Source organism: Bos taurus, chromosome 7, assembly GCF_002263795.3.
Source record: "Bos taurus isolate L1 Dominette 01449 registration number 42190680 breed Hereford chromosome 7, ARS-UCD2.0, whole genome shotgun sequence".
Lineage (NCBI taxonomy): Eukaryota > Metazoa > Chordata > Mammalia > Artiodactyla > Bovidae > Bos > Bos taurus.
Window position 1 is genome coordinate 25,480,675 of NC_037334.1, and position 27,889 is coordinate 25,508,563.

The 27,889-nt window shown below is 40.2% G+C and overlaps 1 protein-coding gene across 1 annotated transcript in view; it reads left to right on the forward strand.

The window, feature by feature from the left end:
• The first annotated feature begins 4,039 nt into the window (after nucleotides 1–4,039).
• Nucleotides 4,040–27,889, forward strand: part of FBN2 (fibrillin 2) — a 221,986-nt gene continuing 198,136 nt past the window's right edge. Inside the window, exons 1-5 of the mRNA NM_001278588.1 lie at nucleotides 4,040–4,293; nucleotides 5,105–5,187; nucleotides 10,606–10,704; nucleotides 13,787–13,882; nucleotides 17,882–17,977. Coding sequence (NP_001265517.1) covers nucleotides 4,040–4,293; nucleotides 5,105–5,187; nucleotides 10,606–10,704; nucleotides 13,787–13,882; nucleotides 17,882–17,977 — 628 coding nt within the window. The remainder of the gene's footprint in view (nucleotides 4,294–5,104; nucleotides 5,188–10,605; nucleotides 10,705–13,786; nucleotides 13,883–17,881; nucleotides 17,978–27,889) is intronic.

A 27,889-nucleotide genomic window follows, 5' to 3' on the forward strand; every position in this document is an offset into this window, starting at 1 on the left:
AATTTTTTTAAAAGAAATTCTCTCTTAGACTACCCAGCAAAGGCAGAATAAGTGCTTGCTTATTTTATTGATCGATGTTTCTAGAATAAGCTGTTCTCTAACAATCTCCAAAGTGACCAACTAACCTTTGTTTGGAGTATCATTTGTAATTCTTGAACATTTATACATTTCATATGTTTCAGTCCTTTGCAGTAATTTTTCTTTTTGATGTTTTTTCCCACCTTTGGTCAGTGGAATCTTTTTCAAGTTAGGTCCAGTTTCCTTTCAACATGACCCTAAATTGTTTGTAATTTCCTTGCTTTCAAATATGACAAAACAGATAGTCCAGATTCACTTTACGTGGTTCTTGCCCCAGACCTGAAATCAGCCACCTACTCAAGAAACCCTCATTCCTTTTACTGGGAAATGGTACTTAGGGACCATGATCTGGGCACAATAGGTGTTTATTGTTATTGGGTTGTCACTACAGGTCTTTCAATGCATGGGACTAGGAAATGCTTATTTTTGAATAATAAAGCTAAGTTCTGATTATATATATTGGCATTTTAACTAAATTTAACCTAGTGTTTTTACTTTTATATTTAATCTCTTTTCTCTTTTGCTGAAATCATGCTTTCTAATATCTTTCTCCCTCTTCTCGTTTCCCCCTTTCAATCTCTCTCTCACGTTACCATTATGAAATAGAATTTCAAACTTCTTTGTGCTCCTTTCATCCTTAGGTTGTGTCTTACTGAAGATATACAGTTCAAACATTGTGTTTAAATGTAACTTTAAATAAGTATTCTCCCCATTCTTGTGGAGAACCACATTATGCCACTAATAAAATATATACATGGCTCCAAAGTTAGAACTATAAAACAAGGCATACTGGAAAGATCTAGGTTCCACCATTATTTAATCCTTCGTATCCTCTTCCTTCTCTAAGATAACTAATTTTATTAGATTTGGTGTTTACTTCTAGTTTATAAAAAATGCACACATACATACATGCACATGTGTACCTCAGAAAGGTAGCAAACAGTATGCAATAGCCTGCACCTGACATTAAAATTTTTATTGTACTAAAATATACATATGAAACTTATTTTAGCCATATTTAAGTGTACAATTCAGTGGCAATAAGTGCATTCACAATGTTGTGCAATCATTATCACATTATTAATTTTCAGAACATTGTCATCATCTTATATGGAAACTCTATACCTATTAAATAATGATTCTTCATTCCCTTCTCCCACCTCAGTCCTTGGTAACCTTTATTATCCTTTCTGTCTCAATTGATTTGCCTAGTCAATCTGCACTTTTATTTTTTGTTGGATTGTATATTCTAGGGGTCACTCATAGGCGTTTAGAGTGATCCTCATTCATTTTTTACAGCTGTATAGTATTCTATTGAATAGATTAAACTATATTCAACCAGTTCCTTATGGATGGGAACTTTGTATTTCTAATCTTTTGCCATTATAAATAGTGTTTCAATGAGCAGACTACAGCATTCACCAGTTCATTTTTTGCACGTTTATCTTTTAAATACATTTCTAAATGTGGAATTGGCAAGTCTAAGGATAAATGCATATGCAATTTTAAAACATTTGGATTTGATATGATAGACACAAATAAACCACAGAACTATGTAAGTATTAAGTAGAAACCCATTTAACGGAGTTAAATGTTTAGAAAGTATGATTAAAACTGCTATAACCCAAGAGATACTTTATTTAGTTCTTTTAATTAAAATGAATTTGTTTGAAGGACAGCGCATGATGAATCCTCTATTGCTGTCTTTACGTTCTTTTGATTTGAATAGATTGGTGTTGTGTCTACTTTTTCTTATGCCTTATGAGAACACTGTAAGAAGGGATACTACCTTAAAACTCTTTGCCTGACTACATTGGGGGAAAAAAGGAAGGGGTTATGCCAATTCTCAGAGGATTTTGGCTGCCAAATAGTACATCTGGGCAATTTGGGCCAGAAAAAAAAATGTTTAAGTACAAAAATCTTAAAGTAAGTTTCTCTAGGCCTGACTAATCCAGACTTTGCTCTCTCGTACTGTTTCCTAAACCATACTTGGATGGCCAGTCCCAGTTTTCAGGGATGTTTGATTTTTAATTATGAAATGCTGACAGACGAATGGAGCGTCACATAAATATCATGAAAGCGGAGCCACAAAGGAAGACCTCAAAATCGGGTGAGCATCGAGGCAGGTCTACAGGTCCAGAGGGCAAGTGACCAGCCAGTCTGGATGCATCAGTTGTTCGAGTTTAATCATTAATCAAGAGTCCACACAGGAAACCAAGGATATGCCCCAAGACTCATTTACCCACCATGCCTGTTCCCCCTAAACACATTTCAGGGGCGCTAACTTGTCTCTGGCTGCAAACTCACGCAGAGTCCTGGCAGGGCTCAACCCGGAGCACACCTCCAGCACGGACTCCCCAGGACCGCGGCGCCTGCAAGCTGCTGAGGTCCCCCGCGGCAGCTCGAGCTCCCTCTTGGAGACGGAGGGCGCCTTTCAATCCGGAAACGCCCAGCCCCTCTGCGGGTTCCGCAGACTGACGCCGCTCCCGGTGGGGAGGTGGGGTAGGAGGGCGATGGGGAGAGCTCGGCCTCCTCCTCGGATTGAGGTTGCAGCCAACTCCCGCGCGAGTCTATTCCTGCTTGACCGAGATTCCTTCAACTCCGGGCCTGGGTCCGGGTCCCTAAAGGAGGACCCGTTCTCATCCTCAACCTTGTGGCCTCTGCCCGGCGGGGAAGTTCAGCTGCGGGTCTAGCCAAGCCAGGCGCATTTAGAGACCCTCGTCCCTGGTCCGTGGCCCGCCGAAGGCGGAGGAGGAGAGAAGGGGCTGCCTCCTTTCCCAAATCCGGTCCCTAACCGCCCCCTCCCCCGTCGTCTGCTCGCTTTGTACAGGCAGTCAAAACAGAGCTAGTGGCCATTTGAGGGGGACGGGAAGCAAAGCCGACTAGCGCCTCGCCCCCTCCTCCCGGGCCCCCCGGCCCTCCCTCCCCTTTCCCACTTCTCTCCTCGCCCTAACCTCGCCCCCATCCCCCGCTCATTTCCTCTCGCACCCAAGCTCGCCAATCTCTCTTTCCAAGCCCCCTTTCCAAACCCTGACCTGCCTCTCCGGCTCGCCCCCCACTCCCTCTCCCCAATCTCAGTCCTCTCCCCTCCCTTCCCCCTTCCTTCCTCTTCCCCTCCCCCAGCCCCTGGCTCCCCTTGTTCCTCCCCACCCGGTCGCCCCCTTACTCTGTCTCCGCCCACTCTGCGCCAGCCCCTCGGTCAGGGCTGCGCCCCACGTGTGGACGGCGGCGCTCCAGCCCCCACTGACAGCCGCCGCCCGCCGGCCCGCCCAGCGCCCTGCCGGGCCTCAAAACCCCCGCGCCGCGCCCTCGCCCGCCGCATCTTCCCCGGCGTCCAGTCTCCCGCCCTCTCTCGCACCGGCGGCTCGCCCCGGCCCCGCGCACCTCCGCCCGGCTCTTTAGCCGCCGCCGGCGCGTCGCTGTCCCGGGGGACTCCGGGAGAGCCCCGAGAGGACCTTCCTCTTGTTTGTGGGGGCAACTTTTGTTTGCTTTCCGGCTTCTTTCTGGTGACTTTTGCAGCTTCCAAGATCTGTGCCCGGAGCGCACGGGAATCCGCAGAGTCGCTGCGTTCAGGCCTTTTTTTTTCCTTTTGAGGTCCGCTTTCTTTGTAACTTTACGCCGCGGCTGCTCGGGTTACTTTTGTAATTTCCCGCCCCCACCCGCTGGCGGTCCTGGAGTCGCTCGGGGCAGCGGCCCGGGGGATGCAACGTGGACCGCGCGGGGCTGCCGGCCGCTCTGCCGCCGCGCCTCGCCGCCCGCTGCGCTAGAACCCGCACCCCGCTGGCAGCCAGGGGGCCGGCGCTTGGTCCCGGGCTCCCGCTAGAGCAGGGAGCCCGAACACACGCGAGTCTCCGGGGCCGACGAAGGGCTTGTTAGACCTGACTTTTTTCGGGCCGCGCAGATTTTGTCTTTGAGCGCTCCCTCTCAGCGGACCAAGGTCCGCGCGCCCCTAGCGCGCGCGATGGGGAGACGGCGGCGGCTGTGTCCCCAGCCCTACTTCGTGTGGCTGGGCTGCGTGGCGCTTTGGGCGCAGTGCACGGCCGGCCAGCCCCAGCCCCCGCCGCCCAAGGCGCCCCGGCCCCAGCCGCCACCGCAACAGGTCCGGCCCGCAGCGGCGGGCTCTGAAGGCGCATTCGCGGTGCCCGAGTACCGGGAGGAGGGCGTCGCGGCCGCTAGCCGCGTCCGCAGGCGAGGACAACAGGACGTGCTCCGAGGGTAGGTGGACAGGCGACGCGGGGGCGGGTGGAGGGGAACCTCGGCTTGGCAGCTTTCCATCCCACTCCCTCCCAGAACCTAGTTCTGTGGCTACAGCCGGGGCCCCCTTCCACCAGTAGACCCCGAAGAGCCCAAGAAGCGCCTCCTCCTCTTCCTCCTGCTGGCAAAAAAAAAAAAAGCCCTCCCTCGGGGGTTTGTCGGCGGGTGAGTTGGAGGCCTCTGGGTGAGGATCGCTGAGCGCCTGCGGAGCCAGCTGTGCGGGAACAAGTCCCGAATGTCTGGCGGAAGGCGCGCCTGAGTCCGCCCCGCGCGGGGGCCGGTAGAGCCTGCCTGCTCCCCACCGTCGGGGGCGCAGCTCCGAGCCTTTTGTTTGAGGACGTGTGCGGGGCTTACTTACAACTCCATCTAATCATCAGGCCCAGCGCTCCACCTTCTGACACGCCATCCTTGACACGTCGGGGCCAAAGTAACAGTCGATCAAGGAGGGATGGATTTGGGGACGAAGGCAAGGATTTTTGAAACGGAGTGTTCCCTTTGTTCTCTACATCCGGAGGCTAGAATGGTAGCAAATTATATGTTTCCCTTTCTTTTCGCTCTTTTTTAAAGAGCAGCAACAGAGGGTAGATGAAAGGCAGTGTTTAGACGTTTCTGATCCTTCCCCATTTCAGTGTCTAGCCCATTTACTTCCACGTCTGAGGCCCAAGCCCCAGGAGTTTGACGTGTAGTTTTGGTCGTCCTGAAAGCTTAGGAAAACCTCTAATGTATTACCACATCCCTCTCTTATGTGTGTGACTTCACTTGTCTCTCGCAGGCCCAACGTATGCGGATCCAGGTTCCACTCCTACTGCTGCCCCGGATGGAAGACGCTCCCTGGAGGAAACCAGTGCATTGTCCGTGAGTGCTAGGCTGGGATCGCAGCTTGGGGTTGCCCACTCGGCCCCATCCCAGGGCGGACCTTTTGCGTTCTGTGGTTTGGACACATAGTTGCGTTTCTAATCCGGTGGCCATAGTAATGATTAGGGGTGACCCTATTTGAATGGTGGGGAAGAAGCAGCCGGTTTGCATCAATTTAGACTTCACTTCTAGACTGTTGAAGGGCAATAATGATAAAGGTTTCAGAGATAACTTGAAAGTTTTATCTTTCTATGTCTATTAATACAAACTCAAGGGAGAGCACAGCAATTCCCCAGATAACCCCAAACCACTTTTTCCTGAAAGTTCTCAGATAAGACCACAAGGTGATTATGTAAACGATCTGCCTTTTGACTCAGCAGGAGGTTTAGACCTTCTGAAGATAAGGCTTTCTTAGGCCTTGGTACAAAACCACTTTATTATCTCTGGTTTCATCTCAGCAGCCACATAACATAGATAGGAAAGGAGCCTTCTCAGAGATTTGGCGTTGACCCAGGTTAACAGAAGTTTTAAAAGAGAGAACTCTTCCACATGGCTTGACTTTTAAGACATTTACATTTAGGATTTCCAGACCCCAGATCTCATAAAGTACAGTAGATTTCCAAAGTGTGAGCCTTAGAACTTCAGAAGTTTTGCGTGTCTGACCTTTGATGTTTTGATTATTTTATTCCGTTTCCAAAGTATGCAGCCAGTTCTCCACGTTTTAATTGGAGAAGTCATTAGTTAGCGACTTCGCTGTGGTGGACTATGGGATGTCTTATTTCACATGCCTGTGAAATTGTGAGTTAAAGTGTGACTGGCCTTTTCTTGTGTATTTATATAGCACAGCCACATTTGTCTTCTTGGGAGGAGAGTCAGGTATGGTAGACAGCACGTTTATTTAGAGCCAATCTTGACTTTAGATTGACCTTGATGTTTTCCAGGGAGAAGATAATGATGCCATATGAACAGAGAAAAAGGGCAAGCCACACTAACCAAGGGATAATAAGGATGTAGTGGCATCTCTGACTCTGTAGTTATTGGTTTTGTGGTTCAGATAGACCCTTAATGTTATTTCTGTGCAGTTTTTTAAAAGGCATGACATCTTAAGTGTTGTGAATATTAGCTTCTTATTTTTTCTACCCTAAAAGTCTCACAATATCCAGTAATGAGGCAAAAATAGGAAGCAACAACTGTGTTCTTTAGGGTGATTCATAAATATATTAAATAAACCCTCTGATTATAAGCCTTTCCTTTTATTAAAAGGAATGGGAGGGTATTGGATTCTTTTCCCTCCAGCACAGAAGTCATATATGGGAGGCATTTGTGGAGGGTGCATTTACTTTTTCAGATCAGTAGGGCGTTACCATGCCTGCTTTAAACTTATGTGGCTCCTAGAATCCTGAAACAGCTCACGTCACTCACCACACACCTGCCACACTAGCGGGAGTGACTCAGGCACTGCGGAAAGTCTGACTCACTGAATGTAATGAATGTGGCTGCCATTATTGAGTTGGAGAGCAGCCGAGGAGAAAGGATTGGTTTATGGTACGTGTTGAAAATCTGTAAAGTCAGATTTTATTGGATCAGTGTGGAATGGGAATTCCAGAGAACAGAGCCTTCTAGAATATTTGCAGTAGGAAAAAAAATATGTATGTGTATATATATATGTATATATATATATATAGTGTCAGCTTTAAATACTTGAGTGTCAGCTTTAAATACTTTTGGTCTTTGAGTAACATTGTGCCCTCTAACTATATAGAAGATCGGCTTTGGAAATCTCAAAGTAACAGTGAATATTGTAGCCCTCATTTCTACAACTTAGGGTATTTGGATGCTTATGAAATACATTGGAATGTACAAGTACCGTAACTCTATAAAAACATAACTTTGAAATGATGTTTTTATCTCCAAGAAACATTTATAGCACTTGTGTCAAGAGATACCTACAAAAATATTTATTAGCACATGTAAATGGTAATTCAAATACCCAAGACTAAAACAGTGTGCAAAAGAGAGGGAGAATGTAATGCACTTATATTCTCTTGGGTGGGTCTCATCTAAATTTTAGCATAATATTTTGCATTGAATTCAGTAGTTCAGTTATTTTGATATTGACAACTAAAGTATAGGGAGATAATAACTGAAAGTATATAGAGATAATAACTGAATTGAAAACAAAGTCAAAATTAGGAATTTTCACTCCATGAAATTCTGCCATCTGCAGCACTATGAATGGGCCTACAGAATACTATGCTTTATGAAATGTCTGACATAAAAAGACAAATACTTTATGATGTCACTTCTATGTGGAATAGAAAAAATAATACAAATAAATGTATGTGCAAAATAAAAACAGACTCACAGATATGGAAAACATGGTTGGCTTCCCTGGTAACTCAGTGGTAAAAAAAAATCTGCCTGCAGTGCAGGAGATGCAGGTTCGATCCCTGGATAGGGAAGATCCCCTGAAGTAGGAAATGGCAACCCACTCCAGTATTCTTGCCTGTAAAATCCCATGAACAGCAGAGCCTGGTGGGCTACAGTCCATAGGGTCGCAAAGAGTTGGGCACTGATGCACGCACATATAGCACAGTGGTTACAAAGGGGAGATGAGGGGAAGGGGCAAATTAAGTGTATGGGATTAGCACATACGAACTATTATGTGTGAAATAAAAAACAAGGATATATTATACAGCAAAGGGAATTGTAGTCATTCTCTTGTAATAACATAATGGATAGTGGAGTATAATCTACAAAAATACTGAACCACCATGCTATACTCCTGAAACTAGTATAATATTGGTAATCAATTAGATTTCAGTTGAAAAAAAGAATTTTCATCCCATGACTTTCTTATGATAACAAATTATTTATTATATTTATTGACTTTCCACCATTTAGCAGAAGAAAAGCTCCGAGGGGACTTACAAAAGGAGAATAAGTAAAACACAAATAGAAAAGGGGGACCAAAGATTAATTTCCTCATATATTTGTACATCAACATTTTTTCTTTATAGAAAAATATTAAAATGATCAACTCCTAGAATTGTAGTCTGGTTGGCCTTGACCAGGCTTCATGAGAAGATATTAAAATAAAAATATATTTCTCAAACTACTGGAAACCTAATGCATTTTGAGTTGAGTCTGTGTTTTGTTGTTATTGTTCTTAATTATGGCCTGTGAAAATCACTGAAGTACTTCCAAACTTCCAAATATTTGTTTCCAAAACGATGAAATGGACTTACTTTCCATTTGTTTTTTCTAAAAACCCTTGTTAGGACATGAAGCAATGGAAAAGTTTGCTTATTAATTTTTCGTTGTTGTTGTTGTGAAATTATGCTATGAAGAGCATGTTGATCAGTGGAAAAATATTGGGAAGGGGTTGGCCCAGAACCATACCGTTTGAGACCAGAAGAGACATCAGAACATTCCAGTATAATCCCTGTGTTTTATTTTACCAATGAGAGCACTAAACCCAGAGAAGCTGTGGGTTTTCTCCAAGCCTGCAGTGGGTCAGTGGCAGAGCGGGAGCTCAACCTCAGACCTGTTGCGTAGTACCATTCGTTTACTACCTACTTTTGACTCGAGTCTTCTCCCAGCATTACTGAAATCCCAACACCCAGGTCCTGTCTACATCCCTCTCTGGTATTTCTGGGCCTCATTTTTTTTCCCCCCAATTGTGGTAGGGACAAATACTTAGATGAGATATACTATAGTTTGATATGAGTGTGAAGAGAAAGAGCCTAAGCATTCTGCTTTTCACGGGTTCACAGATGTATAGGGTAGACCTGCGGCCATGATAGGGATGTGTCTGAAGATGACCAGTCTCCAGTCCATCAGACCTTCTTTGGGTTTAGGACCCGGGAAGGGGCACTTGGTATATAACCTAAGCCTAAACTAAATATCTTTTGAGCAAACTCTGAGAGATAGTGAAGGATAGACTTGGTATATAACCTAAGCCTAAACCAAATGTCTTTTGAGCAAACTCTGAGAGACAGTGAAGGATAGGGAAGACTGGCATGCTGTAGTCCGTGGCATCACAAAGAGTCAGACACGACTTAGCAACTGAACAACAACAAAACTAAATGTCTCCTTGCTGAGAATGAGGGGGCTTTGAGATAAAACAGTATTTTACTAAACTTTTGTCATTGGAAAGTTATTGGTGATCAGAAAGTCCAGTATACTTTAAGAATAGTCAACTCCATAGCAGGAGCCATGTTCATGCTTAAAATCGTTTTTTATTTTTACACTGTGATCTATGATATCCTCATTGTACTAATGGAGATGCAGGCCGTATTATGTGGGTGTCAAAGGCAATTTGGAGAAGCAAAACAATTACCGAGTTAGTTTACTTCTATAAAACACACCCTTTACATTATGTATTGAGGGGGTCTCATATCTCTTGGAAGATTGTGAGACTCCTCGCTAGCAGAAGATAGGAACACACATTTACATACATATGCACGGCTAGTTTCAGGACATTCCCATGCTCTCCTCTTCCTGTCTTCATCCAGCCACTCATGGAGCATTAATGGAGCATTAAAACACTTGCCTAATGCTTTGCCGAGAGAGAATTCAGTTGTGGGTATAGAGATAAATCAGCTCCTAAATGAAACTGACTCTGTATGGGAGAGACTTCGCATCTGAAGGCTACTGATTTTGAGGATCTGTGGTATGTGCTGTGTCAGTGAGCCTAACATTCTTTGCTGTGATGACCCTCATACCTTCGAGGTCACAGCTGCAGGAGGCTTTGACTCTCCCTTCATCAAAATGTCTCAGCAGCTTTTCTGAGCAGCAGGAATAGGCTAGGTGGTGGAGGTAATACAGGAGAAGAACGGCTGGAGGAAGGAGAAAGAGAATTATTAAGGGGAACAAAGATTGATGATGGGGCAGGTCAGATACCAGCCGGGAAGGAATGTGTATGGAACCCCTGGGGCTTGGCCAAGTCGTTAGACCGTGGAGTCTCCAGCTCAGCCAATTTCACTTTCTCTGTCTCCTGTGAAGGTCCTTTACATAGTGGGCTGTGTTTTCTGAGGGTACACAGGACCTCTGGGTTTCCTTAACTCTCCTCGCTTTCTAGGATCAAGACTGTCTTCTCATGGTGAATTCTGAATATAAGCCCTCTGCCTTGAATGGAAAAGATGACCCATACTGATAAAGAGTTGAACAATTAAGATTATGGAAATTAAAATAGCTTCATTTATGTGCACTTTATCATAAGAATACTTAAGAGACTCATTCACTTGTCTACAATGGTTACTTTTGTTGCATATCTACAATTAGGCATTATATATATCACGCATTTTTATATCTTAGTTTTTCAGCTTTATTGTTTTTAACTATAGCTTCCTTGGTTTTGTAGTCAGTGGTTTATTACCTTATTGTTCACACACTTCCCTGTTGTGCTTTCCACAGCAATTTGTAGAAATAGTTGCGGAGATGGATTTTGTTCCCGTCCTAACATGTGTACTTGTTCCAGCGGCCAAATATCACCAACCTGTGGATCAAAATCAAGTACGTTTTTCATATGTGACTTTATTAACTGCATTATCTGTAAGTTATCTATTGAATAAATGGTAAATGTCCTTTTCAATGAGGCTGTGGACCCATGATTATTTTCTGTGCTAACTAGGTCAGTACTAATCTTTGGAGTAAAAATCTTTGGTGGCTTAGCTGTTACCACCAACAACTAGGGGCTATTGGGGTGGTGATGAAGAAAAACAATTTCGTACCGGTCCAGAAGATATGCGTTTACTGAGTAAAAGAGCCTGGATTTAGTGAGAAGTAATTCTTTGTAATAGCTGGAATGTACTGTGTTTTTACCAGTACTTATTATAGGTACTAAGTGTTTGACTATATCATTGTATTTAATTAAGCCTCACATGAATACAATGAGATACTATTATTACCCTATTGTCAGAGAAGGAGATTGAGGCACACATAGTTTAACTCACCCAAAGTAAGACAGATTTGAATCCAGGGATTCTGATGCCCAAGTCTGTAGACTCAAATCCTCAGCTTTATTTATTGCCTTTGCTTAACTCCTGTGTCTCATAAACTATTTCATGGGTTAACTAAAGGGGAAGGAGAAGAGCACTGAGATGATAACAGATACTCATTGTGTACTGAGCAGGTGTTCTACATACATTAACTTATTTTGCTTTACACAGACAACAGCTCTGTAAGATCTCTGTAACAGTGGACTAAAATCTTGCTTTACATGACCTAAGGAGGAATTGTTGGGTCTTTAAGGTCCAAGATTAATCTTTTAGGACAGTATTTAAGGTAATGTTTTATAGCCAAGTAGAAGCAGTTATTATTTATGTAATTGCTCAGTAATTAATACATCTTTATCTGCCTCAAATTAATATGAAGTTGTTACATTTTTAACAGTTCTTTCTATAAATTTTTCCTAAGTAATAGATAATCTGTCTGATTGAGGAATATAAGATTGAAGATTCATACAACAGATGTCATTGTCTCATGATGAAACTTCTGATTAACACTCTAGTTTCATTTTCTTTTAAAATATCATGTAATTGTCTAAACCTTTCAAAACCCAGAATTATGGGTTTTGAAGGGGATTATGTAGAATTCCTCAAGACTTTCTTGACCACCCTGAATACCATTTCCTCCACTACTTTCCTGTCCTTCCCTCTGACTGCCTAGAAGATACCATTCCCCATATCTTCATTATTCTCTTCTCTTAGTTTTCTCAAATACACCCTCAGCAAAACACCCAATCCTGGAGAAACGTTTTTACAATTCAGTTTTTTAATTCCTCCAGAGGGACAGCTGAAGAATCATTGGTTGACCTTCAGTTTGCGGTATACAATTTAATAGGAGAATCCCTGAGTCATTTGGCATTGAGTAATACTGACTGCTTTTCCATCAGAAACTTTTTTCTCCTCTCTAGTCCTTATGGTGCTCCAACTTCGCAAAGCATTTAGCACCATTAATCACTATCTTCTTGAAATGCTCTCTTTTCTTGATCATTCTTAGTGTCCTTTCTGTATCCCCTTTATTAGCTTTATATTCACAGTTAAGTATTCCCAAAAGTATTCCCAAAAGTTCTGTCCTTCCTAGGTGAACTCATTTACATATATGTCTTCGACTACTACTAAGATGGGCCTTCCCAGTGGTTCAGTGGTAATCCACCTGCCCATGCAGGAGATGCAAGAGACAGGTTCGCTTCTTGGGTGAGGAAGATACCTGGAGAAGGAAATGGCAACCCACTCCATTATTCTTGCCTGGAGAATCCTCATGGACAGAGGAGCCTGGCAGGTCCTCTGTCCACGGGGTCACAAAGAGTCGTACACGACTGAGTGACTGGGCAAGCACTAACCAGTATGTTGCTAACTCATAACGATTATCTCTAGAGTAGATGCGTCCACTGGGCTTCATATTCACGTGTCCCATTTCCTACTGGACATCTCCACTTGAATGAGTAGTAGGCATCCAAAACTGTGGCCTGAGACTCTTCATCCGTGGCTGACAACAGTCTGTTTCTTCCACAGTTGCCATGGTCCCAGCAAATAGCACTGAACTCAATGCCTTGCTATCATGATGGGCTTGGTATTCACTGTCATGGAGCTTACATTCCTGTAGAGAGACAGACAAAACACAAGTGAAGAAACCCCACAGTGTCATTAGAGATTGTGGTTAGTTCTTGGAAGGAAACTTGGCTGTGAAGAACAGCCTGGAACCAAGGAAGAATATAGACACAAGAGATAGACAAGATCGTGCTGATGTGACATGACATTGAAGCTGAGTTCAGAAGGACTAGGATGAACCAGGGAGGGATCCTCACAGGGAGAGGAAGGAGCATATCAAAACATCTTTCCTCCACTTGAGAAACCAAAAGTTTCATGTGATGACAAAGAGGCAGGTTGGGAAAAGAAGATCTTAGAGAAGCAGGCAAATCCAGATAGATAATACATGGCCACCTCAGTCATGGAAGGATTTGCGTTCTATCCCAAATGTGACATTAAAAGGGTTTAAATAAGACAGGGAAGCAGTGCTATTTGTATTATTACAAGATGACTGTAGTTGCTTTGCTGAGAAGGAATTTGAAAAGGGCAAGAGTAGAAGCTAGGGAACTCATCAGGAGGCAACTGGAACAATCCAAGTAAGAGATGAGGGTAGCTGAACCACACAATATCAGTGGTGACAGAAAGGAGAAGGATTTGACATATATTTTCCAGTGGAACCTACAGACCTTGTTAAAAGACTTGATTTGAGAGAAAGAGAAGCAACTGCTTAAGCACTGGATGGATGGCAGTGCCCAGCACTCAGCCACGGCATTCTGAATGGATACTTGAGTGCCTCCTGCATCCTAGAACTTACACTTCCAGTCACCTTAGATTTCCTTCCTTTAACATTAAAAGTGTAACAGATTTTAAATACATACTAAATAACATGTTGTCACAGATATGCTCATCTGTGTACTTACAAATAAATAAATGCATGCTTGGGTCATAACATTTACTTCTGTAGAGTACACTTGTCATTAATTGGGCATTTATTATAGTTTTATAACTCTCACAGATACTATAGTTTTGGTGATTGATAATTTTATGTGTTTTGTTCTTTGCAGTTCAGCAGTGCAGTGTTAGGTGCATGAATGGTGGGACCTGTGCGGATGACCATTGCCAGTGCCAGAAGGGATATATTGGAACTTACTGTGGACAACGTAAGCAACATTAGAATAAACTCAATTTATTTGAATAATTTGATTGAGTGGGTATTTCATACCGAGTCATAATTAAGGTCTTGTAAAGTGTGTGATCCTTTAAAAAATAGTTTTATGTAGAAAAGACATACCTTATAGCTAAATAGATAATTTTTTCCAGCTCCTAAAAAATTTTTGTTTTAGAGTATTGATGTTATTGAGTACCACTAGGGCTTTATCAAATTTGACATATATTACAATTAAATATTTAGCTGATTTTCATTTATCTAGTTCCATAAAACATGGATGCCTTTCTGAAAAAATGGTAGTGTTTGCTGTGATCTCTCTTTGTCTCTTTAGGATATCCCAAATTTAACCCTGGAGAGCCAAGCTTATAAATTGTCCTTTGCTCAATTATATTTTATTACTCAAATCTATTGTAATACTACAGTAAAGGGCTATGAAATGATTTTTTGATGAATAGGGGAGTTCAGAGACAAAGGTGTCAGTCAGGCCTTATAAACCAAGGAAAGAAATTTGGACAATACTCTAAATATTATGTGATGCTATTGGTACAGTTTAAGCAGTAGAGTGAGACGACCTGATTAACATTTAAAAAGAACCACTTTGGCTGCTGTATTGAAACTGGATTGTAGAAAGGAAAAGAAAAAAAATAAAAAGGGCCAGTTAGAAGGCTAGACCAGTGATTCTGGTAGATGCTGCTGCTGCTGCTGCTAAGTCACTTCAGTCGTGTCTGACTCTGTGCGACCCCATAGACGGCAGCCCACCAGGCTCCGCCGTCCCTGGGATTCTCCAGACAAGAACACTGGAGTGGGTTGCCATTTCCTTCTCCAATGCATGAAAGTGAAAAGTGAAAGTGATGTCACTCATTCATGTCCTACTCTTATTGACCCCATGGACTGCAGCCCACCAGGCTTCTCTGTCCATGGGATTCTCCAGGCAAGAACACTGGAGTGGGGTGCAATTTCCTTCTCCATCTAGTATATGACGCTGTAGTAACTCAGGATGTGATTTTTGCTTAGACTGAGCTTTCACTGAAGGTGGAATATATGGAAGGAGGTGTGTACTGATGGAATGGGTGTGATGCATGAGACTAAAAGGAAAACCAGAGATCCATAATGACGACTGGAAGACTTGAGTTGAGCTCTGGGCTGAATGGTGATGCCATTTTCTGATACACAAAAGACTGAGTGGGGATTAGGTGGGATGGGGGTCGGGTGGGGCTCAGAGCGTGGGATGTCAAGAGTTTTTGTTTTGGATTTGATGAAGAAGTCTGTTAGACTTCTAAGTGAAAAGATCTATGAGCTCAGCCCTTAGGAGAGAGGTCAGAGATAGACATATGAGTTTGGGAGCATATAGATTGAATTTTGATACGGCTAACATTTTCATTGTGGGCCTGGACAAAGAACACTAGGAAGTTGGTGCAGGTAGAGAAGAGAAGTGGGCTGAAGCTGGAACCCTGATTGTTGCCCAGCATTTTGAGGTGGAGACGAGGAAGGAGAAACCAGCAAAGAGTGAGAAAGAGTAGGTAGTGAGACAGGAGGAAAACTGGGAGAGCATGATACCCTGGAAGACAAAGGAAAAAGGTAGCACCAGGAGTAGAGATTTATATTGTCTTGTGTGGAAACAACAGACTTTTCTTTCTTTTTTAAACATTTTGACTCAGATTCTGGGAAAGATTGAGAGTAGGAGGAGAAAGGGGCAATAGGAATGGATGGTTGGATGGCATCACTGACTCAGTGGACATTAATTTGAGCAAACTCCAGGAGATGGTGAAGGATAGGGGAGCCTGGTGTGCCACAGTTTATGGGGTCGCAAAGAGTTGAACATGACTGAAAGACTGAACCACAAATCTGGTTTAGCATCTTTTTTATATCCGATATGTTTGTGTAGTAGGAAGTACTGATAATTTCAGATTTGACTTAGGCCACACTGTCTGCACCTATGTTGAGTGGTACAGGAGTCTGTCTGATAAAAACAGACACTTGTCATATTTCTGAGCACAGAGTAGGTGCTCAGCAAATATTTACTGAATAGAAATACTCAAACTTCAGCAGTCATGATCAGGGTTCTATTACCGAGCGCAGAGTGGGTACTCATTAAATATTCATTGAATAAAAATATTCAAGTTTCAGCAGTCATGATCAGGGTTCTGTTTCACAGTCTGACCATCTTGAAATAGGGCTTGCTTCTCCCTTTTCCTCAGATCATGGTAGGCAGTTCATACTTCTTTCCATAGTCTTTTTTTTCTCCCCTGCCTTTTGCTTTGTCCCACACTAGGTGTAAGTACTTTTCTCTCTTCCTGTGTGGTCAGCATTCTTTCCATGGTGGAAATTTAGGCTTATACAAGTTTATTTTCAACTCCAGTTGAGAGGTACATTTGTTTCTGTCTTGTTTTGTTACCAAAACATTACTTTATAAAGTAACTTTCATCATAATTCATTCAAAAGAAGGAAATTGCTTCTTTTATCCCCTTTTGGTCCACTTTTATCTGTATTGTCTGCTTCTCTTCTTTGGCTGTTGCTCTTCAGTGTAAACTTTGGTTGCTATAGAGCACGTCATGTTTTCCATACAGATCCTTTTCAGTATAAAAAGGAAGGGGAATTAAGATTGTAGAACACCTTAATGCATAGCCACTGTGCATTTTGGTTTTTTACACCATTTTATTTTATCTTCAAACTATTAGCTCTGCTTAACAGGCAGGGAAGCTGAGAATTGAAAGATGATGTGATTGAGATGTGCTGAACACAGCAGAACTCCTTTATCTGTTCATTCACTGTGTTGTTCCACCTCCCAAAAAAAGTGGGAAGAAGGCTGCAAGATTTTGACACATTGCAGGAGATTTTGAGAATCTGCAGTATATCAAGTACTATTGCAAATGAAGGAATACAAAGACACCCTCCCTGCAGTCACTCTGCTGGAAGCACGCTCTCTCATGTGAGAGCAGGAATAGAAGCAGTGGCTGTATTGGCTTGTCTGCTTGTTCAGAGAAGCTCTTGGTATTTTCTTCAATTACTGAAGATGCCAAGGACCTTTTGTTTAAAGGTTATACCTGCTGATATTTGCTGTGTTAAAAATTAAAATTGAGAAATTAAAAAAAATTATTTCAAGTAACAGAAAGCCGTGTTACCTGTTAACATAATTTTTATGAATAATAACTATGTTTTCCACATCAATAGAAAAAATTCATGAGAAGAGAGGCATTGTTAGTCCGACCTGTGTAGGTGAGCCTGGTATTTACCTGTACTGAGCGAGCTCTCTGAGGACATGCTCCAGGCTTATCCAGCCCTCTTCTCCACCTGGAGAAGCATTTGGAAGCTCTGTCTTGGAAAACCCTGAGAGAAGCCCTCCTTTGCCTCCCCAGGGATAGATCCTGACGGTCAGTCATGGATGTGTTTTCCCATTCATGTCTTAAGGGCTAGCATTTGTTTAACGAGGGAGCATGTCTGGGACAGTGACATTTATTTACATCTCTTACACCTTGATAGTATTTAAAGAAAATTCCTTTCCTTTTGATTAATTACATTAGGTAAGTGTTACTTATTTGCAGTATATCTTTAGAAATCAAAATATTCAAATACTTACAGTTGTTTCTGTGAACTTGTACCCTGTGGAGAGTTTTCTCCCTCTCTCTGTTCTCTAGTCTGCAATCTTCTTTCATATTTTAATCACCTTTTACCTATGAAAATAGATTGTAGCGTTCATAGAACTGAAATAGAGGATTAAATCATTGTATTCTAACTGTGTGATCAGAGTCAGCCAATTCTTGTGATTCTGATTTATAGAAAAAAAAAAAAAAAAACTTACCGAATGATTGCATAACAAGGTGATTTATGTGAATTGTGGAGGTTTTAGTCTCAATATACAATGAAATATATGGATTTAAATGCATGATGCGACATGTTTTGGAGGTACGATCCTCTTGACTACATATCTACACTCCTACATTATACTTGGACTTTTACTGTATAATGAGCTGCTTGCTGTGTTTGTGTGCAGCTGTCTGTGAAAATGGATGTCAGAATGGTGGACGTTGCATCGGACCTAACCGCTGTGCCTGTGTTTATGGATTCACTGGCCCGCAGTGTGAAAGAGGTAAGAAGAGAAAAAAGAACCTCCCTTTGGAGCAGTCTGCTGCTGCTGCTGCTAAGTCGCATCAGTTGTGTCTATCTTATTGTAAATATGTGTAATATTTTTATTACCCAATGAAAATTCTTCTAATGAAACAATATTTTCATTCTTTGATTATGTTGTAACTTGCATAGTCAGATTTTGTGATGTAGCTAATAGCAGCTGAAGTAGCTCAGTTTTTTCCACCAGAGCAACCTCAGTTTAGAAGGCCAACTCTGGTGCTATGGCTGTGGGGTAATTCTGAGTGAGTGACTGGATGGCAAATTCTACTAATTTGGAGTTAATTCAAATTAGGAGTCACTGTTGGGAGCACTGCCTCTGTTAAAAAAAGATGTAAAGATGTAATATGTTCTTGGTTGCAAGACCAGCGAAAACCTGAAGTAAATGAACCTAACCAACAAGGAAATGTATTACTTTGCATAACAAAGTGTGCGGAGTCAGTGGGCTTCAGGTAGGACGTGATCAAGGCTTTCATTCAGTTGTTCTACTTCTCCTGGCCCTGCTTTCCTTTGTGTGTTGGTTTTGCCCCACCCACCAGTTCTGTATGGTTGTAAAATGACTGTCAGCTGTAACTAATGCAACGTGCTTTCTTGTTCACATCTAGAGAGAGAAAACCTCTCCTCTAACTATGGGCCAGTAATAGCCTTCAGAGTTATTTCATAATGCGGATCAGCTTAATCTTGAGTTTTTGAACCAATCCCTGATAAGAGGAATGGTATTAATATGTTCCATGTAAACTTATCAGGACATATGTTTGGAGCAGGAGATGATGAAAGCTTCCCAGAGTCACCTGAAAGGGGGAGTTTAGTCTCAACCCAGTGGAAGTTGTGGTGGGCAGGAGAAAAGGGGTAGAGGAATGGGCGCTGGGTGGGTTTCCATCTTTGTCTACCTTATTTGTGTACACTGTTGGTCAAGCCCATTTGAAACCAGTTTATCATAATTTAAATAGCAGCAAAGCTTGTGACCTGTAGAGTACTGAAAATCCCCAGTGTTGATGCAATAAGTGAACTATTAGTAATGTTCATGTATTGCAAAAGGGCATATCAAAGAAGATGAATTTTATAAAATGTGATAAACAACTATTTACCACTGAACCATAAAAGTAAAATAAGCTTAAACTAAAATCAGCATTACATAATCTTTCATAATTACATATATGTTCAATTTACTTTTCCAGGATTTGTCATAGCATCTAAAGTTGTATAGTGCTTTCTCTGTTGTGAAACTTTGAGTATATGAAGTTATGTCATTGAAATGTTACAGATAAATAGTGGTGATGGTTTATGTATGTACAGAGGCTTTGAATTGCAAAGAAACCTTATGTTTTTCAAATTATATCCATTACACTGACAAAACTTAATCCCGGCATTCAGGTTAAAGCTCAAGAAGCAGCTGAGAAATTAGAATTCTATGGTAAAGTTTGAAATGTAAGATGTATGCAGCCTTTTAACATACACTTGTATGTATATGTACATTAAGATATTTATATTATTTCTGGGGTAATTGAGATTTCTTGGGACCGAAGTACATTCCACAGATGACAGAGTTTATAGTTATACTTAGGAGAAATTTAAATGTCTTCACCAGATGCTTTTATTTGGGGAAGAAAAATTAATTATGAAATGTTAGCATAAAGTGATAAGTTGTTGAGAATGGAATAAAACAAATTTCTGAGATGATGTTTATTTAAACACCATAGAATGGAAAAATAGTAAAATTTAAAATTTAAAACATAGTTATAATTGGTGGAGATCATGTTCGTTTTTCTGGAGATCATGTAAACTTTTCAGTACTTTCATCCTAAAGCAGATTTCAAATTCAATTCCTAATTGACAAAGGAATTGGGTAGTTTTTTTGACAAAGAGGCTTCCAGGCATTACATCATTATTCTGTCTGCAACAGTTATTCATTCATTGGGTTTGTTTGTCCTTACTAAATTTATGGAAACTTAATAAAGACATTAAAATATATTTTACATGTACAGTAGCGTGTTTTCAGAAGAACTCCAAAATTAAGTAACGAACTGGCCTGAAATATTTCTTTTTTAACGTGGGTTTGCTTCTTAAAAATCTTTTTACGTATTCACCTTCAGATGAAAATTCTAAAACTTCATTTCTTCCAGAGAAGGAATTAGCAATTTCCAACCTGAGATTGCAACTGTGAACTTTAATGTTCTTAAAATATATTTTTAATTGAATATTTAATGTGTGATAGCTAATTCCACTGAGAGTGGAGTTCATAGTTTTTCTCAAGAAACACTGAATAGCTACAAAAAGAAGAACTTAGCTATGTTGAGGTTAGTGAATAGCCCTGTGTGCCCAGTTCGCATTTAAGATTCATATTGTCTTTTTCAATTTGCGTGCGTGTGAAGTTGCTTCAGTTGTGTCCGACTCTTTGTGACCCTATGGACTGCAGCCTGCCAGGCTCCTCTGTCCATGAGATTCTCCAGGCAAGAATACTGGAGTGGGTCGCCATGCCCTTCTTCAGGGGATCTTCCCAGCCCAGGGATCAAACCAGCATCTCTAATGTCTCCTGCATTGGTAGGTGGGTTCTTTACCACTAGCGCCACCTGGGAAGCCCTATTTTTCAATTACTAAATTTAAAAACATGTTCTTTGTTCTCCTAAAAAAAAGACTTTTTGTAAAATTAGAGATATTTGTCTTCTTAGTGCAGAACACATAATTTCCCTTTAAATTGGTCTCTTGGGATCCAGTAGTATGATAAACCTGACAATTTTTCCAGTTATCTGGGCTTCTGGCAGACTGGTTTCCTGCCTGGAGATAGAGACTGGGTGGTGTTAATGACTGGCATGATTGTAGTGTTTAACCTGAATCTTGGTGCTGTGTAAGCTGAACCTCTTTGGAGTTTTCTCCTCACTCTTGCTGATACGTACAATGACCTTTTATACTTAGCATTAAAGAAAGAGTTCTTGTGGTCTCAAGCTGATTATAAAATGCAGATTATAAAATGGCTTAGCTGTGTCCAAGGCACATGAAGATACTTAATTCTTTTTGCTTCTCTCTTCAAACAGATGGCATTTGAAAAAAGATAAATATTGTACTTAATGTACACTTGAGAACATGTAGAAATTGAATCATTATTATATATCAAGACTCAGTGTTTTTTCTCTTAACGCTTAAAATGTATTTTATTATTTGTTGGTAGAAACTTGGAGAGGGCAGGCAGGCAAGAAACAAATATACCTGAATGATTTCTAGACTAGAAACAGTGATTACTTGATAATAAATGTGGCCTGCTCAAGGTCCCTGTTTCAGCTTCTTTACCTTGAATGATTGTTGAAATCATGTTTTGTAATTGAATTTTCCTTGAAGTTTATATAAGGACCATCTGTTAGAAATATATCAGAGACCCTTTCAAATTATGGGTCTCTGATATATTATAAATTACTGCTACAAATTGTTTTTTTAGCATGTAAATATGAACTCCTTTTGAAAAGTGTGTAAATTTGGTAACATTTCAAATATCCTTATGCTTAGTGACATTTCCTTTAAAATGTACGTCTTTCAGTAAGTGATGCCTTAAAGAGAAGGATTGGAAATTTACTTTTTAACCTTTTGACATTTTAAAGAAAAATTCCTTTTGTTAATCTTAATCTGCATTGGAAGAAAAAGTGAGATCAAGTTGCAAATGTTTAAGTTTACAAAATCTAAACTTTCACATCTTTATGGAAAATGTAAAATAGATGGATTTTACCTTCAGGGTAACTGTCATAAAATCATCCAGTTAACGCATGAATTTAGTGTCTAAAAGCATGTCCAGGAGGAGTCAACTCCACTTCTTCTCTAATGCTTCTGGTTACAGGGTGCTCACTCCCCCCCTCCATCATGAAACAGTACTTCATTGTCAGGGTCCTGATTGTTCATTATTATGCTCCTGTTAAAGTGGACATTTGACAGACATACAGTGCATCTCTTACTGCCTCATTCAGGAGGAATGTGATGATGGTGACTTCCCTAAAGGCATCAATTATAATTTAATGCCCAGTATTGTGTGATGACACCTTGAGGTCTATTATAACCTCTTGAATTATTCTGTATATTTTTGGTCATCCACCCATATTTCAGTTGGTAAAGTAATTGTGACTGTTATTAAACCCACTCAGACCTTATCCACATTCTCCAAGAACAGCAGTGGAGATTTCAAATTAGGGTTTTCCAGAATTCTAGGGATTCTGTAGAGCAGACTCAAATTTGTTCGGAAATAATTTATCAATGTTTATTCCATGGTCTTGGAATTTAAGTATAGTGAAAAAGGTGGAATTCTCTTTGGAATTAAATATGCAGTGGACTTGATGTTTTAAAGAAACATATAGGCGGTATTTTTAGAAAAAATTCCTCCCATGGTTTCGTTCTTACCTAAAGGTGACGTGTGTTTATTATAAGATAATTTAGAAAATAAAACAAGGAGAAATAAGAAACGCAGTTATTCATGATTTCTCCCAGAATTAGTTACTTTTAAGATTCGGGTTATACTTTGAGTCCTTTATTCTACTTCACATATATTGCATACAAAGAGTGGGAGCTTTCCATTCTTACTGGAATCGACTATAAGAATATTTCATGTTCTATAACATGAAATGTGCTTATATCCTGCTTCTCCTTTCAGGTCACGAACTGCATTATATTATATATGAATTGTAACAGTTACACAGCATGTTGCAATAATGAGGCTAGGTTTCTACATTCTAAACAAGCATATGGTATTTGTAAAGTTATTTTCTCTATCTCATTGGAGAAGGAAATGGCAACCCATTCCAGTGTTCTTGCCTGGAGAATCTCACATGAGGATATTTTGCCTACTTCAAACTTCTGGTAGCATTGGGATATTAGAATGGAAGGAGGATCTCAAACAATTTGATTTCAGACCTTAAACTCAGTTGTGGTGATATATCTTCTTACTGTAGTTATATTTCTTATTAATTAATGTTTAACATTTAAGGTCATTTTCAGGCTTGCTTTTCATTTTGTTGGTTGGTTGGTTTGTATGTTAGCAAAGCTGCAATAAAAATCTATGTAGGTAAGTATTTATCTTTGATTTTGGTCTTAGAATATATTCTAGAAATGTAATTGCTGGGTCATTGAATATTTATTCCTTATGTTTAAAAAGTCTTCCCCATTTCCAGATCTTACAGTATTTTCCTAGTGCTTTTGGAATTTTTCCCTCTTTTAACTACAAGTTAGAATATACAGGAAGGTAACTAAATTTATTTGTAAATGTTTAGCACATATTGAGTATTTATTAAATATTAGGCAAAGTACTTGAAGCTCAAGTTACAAATACAAATAATACATATTCCCTGTTATGAGGAGCAAATTATCTATTTAAAGAATAAGCCTAATCATTTATTTAAATATTAAAGTAAAATGTGACATAGAAAATACTATAATAGGAGTAAGAACAAATTTATGTGAGAGAGCTCAGAAATGGTTTCTGATTAAAGGAGAATTACAGAAGTCTTCTTGCAGTTAATCTGAATGAAAAAAACCCATTATAATGGGAATAAAACAGTATCAGACTAACGCTCATGTTGATATTATACTATATAGCATGGTAGAATCGCATGCTAATTAACGTATTTAAACTCCATAATTAATACCAGTTATCACAGTTACTGAACTGATGTTGTTTTATAGAAATAAGAGGTCTCCCTCTTTCTTAGGCTCAGAGGATTTAGTGAGAATGAAATTGCAAGGAATAGAGGGAGAACATTACCAACTGCAGATGTCAAACTCACATGCTGCTGTACTCACACACTCACACACACACACACACACACACACACACACACAGAGTTCTGCACTCCTGAACGTTTTATAACCTTGCACTCACTAAGCTAAACGTAACCTTACATGGGCATCAGAGAAATACCAGAAGATCTGTGGGAACTTTAACTTTTTGGCAGTAGCTCAGATGACACCCTTATCTTGAATGCCACTAAGAACACAAGAGAAGGAAAATGAGGAAGGGAAAAAAAAAGTAGGCAGTAGAAAGTGGAAGGAAAAGAAAAGACGAATAGGACGAAGAATGATAGCACAGGGAACTGGAAAGCTAAAACTCAGAGTGGAGGCGCCAGGCTATATAAAGAATGGCTCTAAGTTTGGGAGAAGATCAGCTCATTGACTGGTCTGATTTGGGAGAGGCCAGGCCTTCCACTTCTCACTGTCCAGTTTAAGCCTGTGCTCTTTCAATCTATGCAGTTGGAGTGACAGTGTTGGCAGCCTGTTAGACCTTGATGCTTTATTTATAAAAGTCCTTTGAGTTAAACCAGTGAGTATTTTCATTTATTCCATCTCTAAGTGCTCTTGTATATTTATCGCTTTATTTACCTAGAGGCAGAGGAACCTGCAATACAAAATAAAAATATTCAAGTATTTTATATTTGTGTAACTTCATAAATATTTTCCTATTTCACCATCAAGACCAGAGACATTATAGTTCTAGTAAGAAAACTAGATGAAGCTGCCACACACACAGACAGACACGCATATGAGTGACATATAACGAAAGGCTGAACGCATAGGAGTCAGCCAAAAGCAAGAAATAAGAAAATGTGCATGTGTGGGGAGAGGGGTTTATGTTATATCATCATATATTTTTAAAAATTCCAAATACTAAAAGTTCTTAAATAACACCTGTTTCCAAAGGTTTCAAATAAAACATTGTGGATCTGCAGCTACCTCATAGAGTTGTTGGGAAGATTAAAAGCAATACTGTGTTAAGCTCCTAATACCTAATAGGCAGAGTGTGTGACACATGGTAGACATCTATTGAGTGACATTTCCTGTATTTTAGGAACACAGTGTATAGCCAAAATAGAACCTTAATATTAAGACCTATGTAACCTTGGGAATGTGATCGCCCTCTCTGATCTGTGTTTCTGCATATATAATAAGTGTCTCCTCTTTCAACCTTGAATTATTTTTAAGACTAAATAGTATAATACCTGGTATCCAATAAATGATAATTATTGATGCTAATCTCTTTTAAATGAACCCCCTAGTTATAAAAAAGATAATTCAGTATTAAAAATGGAATTGCAAATATGGAATAAAGGAATTTAAGTCATACAAATAAAGTTTAATGCAGTTTTTATTGAAAGAGTAAGGACTCAGAATAAACAGCATATTTTAAGAGTGGCTCACATTCCTGGGATGAGAATTAAGTGAAAGATAAAGTGCCTAGCCAGTGTCTGGCATAGAGTAAGGGCTTAATAAATAATAAGCTATGATTATTAGAAATAAAGCCAAGATATGATATGCTCTCCTAGACAAAATAGTCTTTATGGATGAGGGAGATTGTTCCAGCATTACTAGGAATGTCTCAGATCAGAGTACATCAGTTGTGAAACAGTGTTAAGTTTCACTGTTTGAATTTTTGAGTGGATTTTTTTCTAATAATACATATCAAATGAAAAATATCATATATCGTCATCACTGCCTTGCATGCTGTGCTGTGCCTAGTCACTCAGTGGTGTCCAACTCTTTGCGACCCCATGGACTGTAGCCCGCCAGGCTCCTCTGTCCATGGGGATTCTCCAGGCAAGAATACTGGAGTGGGTTGCCATGCCCTCCTCCAGGCCTTGCATGCTAGGCAGTTGAATTTTTAGACCCTGCTCATCTTGTTTTGAAGCATTGCAACTGTAAATATCCATGTTACTATTAGTAGTTACTGTTGTACTGGTCTCTTTAGTCTTAGTTTTGGCCTTCCCCTATGCACAAGGTCTTGTTCCACGCATTTCACAGTGTAACTAATATATAGTAGAGTTTATTTCACTCAAGGTACTTGTAATCAGTGGGCTTGTACATTGCTAAATCTAATAGGAATAGGTCGGAAGGGTCTTCAAACAGTCCAGATAACAGTTTCTCTGTGAAGCTTTCTTTGACCACCACCTGCCTCCCTGCCTTACCTTACTTTTCTTGGAATAGTTAGGCCGGCTCTTCTTTTGAGTAGACCTGCTGTATGTCCCATTCCTTTAGACTAGCTCCCTTCATCTTTGGGTTGTGCCTGCTTGCTTTCTTAGCTGTGAGCTTTTTGCGAGCAAAGCTTTTTATCTTAAGTTGCCTTTGCATTCCCTGTGCTCCACATAGTGCAGTGTATAAAAGGCAGACAGTATGTGTGACTCCATAACCACAGCGGTTCCACGTAGAAGAAATAGGATGAAAAAAGTACAGATGTAGTAGAGGGCTTTGAATGTTCATGGATGCTTATTTTTCAGTATGGCTATACGACCCTGGTGAAAGGGATGAGGAGAAGATGAGGCTGGAAAAAGAGGCTTGAACCTTAATGTATGAAGTCTGGAATGCCAAAGTCAAGAGGCTGCTCTCTATTCAGGGGAGAGGGATTGTGAAGGACTTCTAAATTTAAAAGAAGTGCTCTGTAAAGGTCAACCTGAAGTGGCAAACAAAAAGAAATGGAAGTTTGAGAGGCTGAAGGCAGAGACATCATTCAGTAGAGCTCATTGCTTGCATGTCAGTTGGATAATAGCTACGAATCTGTCACCTTTGCATAGTCCATTCAGTCAGATTATGATTTATATCTGCATAAGTTAAATCACTGTTAGTTTGAAATGGAAAATTATGTAATATTGGTGATTGTGATAAGTTCTTTAGAGGAATTAATACTTACACCAGTGCAAAGATATTTTTAAACATCATATTACAAGAGAAAACTGAGGCACGAGGAGGTAAAACAATTTGCTGAAATTCACTCAGAAAATCAATTGAAGAAAGTCGGATTTGAACACAGTGGTATACCATCACAACTCACACACTTAATCACAACTTTATTTCATGTGAAACACAAAATTACAGAAGTAATGTGTTTCTACTCTTTAGAAATATATTGTATCAATTCATGGGAATGTTAGGTACACGATTCCAATTGAATGAAAGAGATGGCTTGTTATTTTATATTCTTTTGGCCCAGGGAAATCTTTCTGATATGTACATTTTTGATTATACCTCTGAATGTTTCTACCCAGAATTTCTTTACGTGTGTGATCTGCTAAAATGTTCATTCAAAACTCATAATACTTAAAACAAATTTGAGACTTCTATTTCCAGCGAAGATGGACTGACAGGATTCAGATTCAGCCTCCTGCCTGAGAAGAATTGGAAAATAGAGTAAAATACATGAAACAATGCGTTTCAAGATACTGGATCTCAGGTAACAACAGAAAGTGATCCTTGAAAGAAGGACTTGGCTAGATTTTCAAGCTTGCTGCTCAGGGGAGTTTTTTCCAGGCTGTGCTGTGGGCAGAAAGAACCCAGGCATAGCCTGACAGATTCTTTAAGTATATTCAAAGTGTCTTCTCAGTTCACAGCAGAATTAAATCAGAAAGCAATAACAGAAAGATCTCTGGAACATACCCAAACATTCAGAAGCTATGTAAACCCATTTCTAGTATCCATGGATTGAAGAAGAAATTAAAGGGGAAACTAGAAAGCATTTTGAATTGAACAAAAATGAAAACAGTATCAAATTTTATGAGATGCCACTGGAGAAATGTTTAGAGGGAATTGTGTAGTTCTAAAGGTCTATATTATAAGAAGGAGAGGTCTTAAATCAGTGGTCTCAACTTCTTCATTAAAAAATTAGAAGAAGAATAACAAATTAAGCCAAAGGTAAGCAGAGGAAAAGAAATAATAAAGGTCAGAGTAAAAGCAAATGAAGTAGGGAAAAATAAAAAAATGAGAAAATCACTGAAACCGAAAGCTGGTTCATTGAAAAAAATCAATAAAGTTGAGAGGCCACTATCCACACTAACAAGGAAAAAGCAAAGCCACAAATTATTAGTATAAAGAGTATGAGGGGTAACATCAATACAGACTTTACTAATGAGTGAACTGAGGCAAT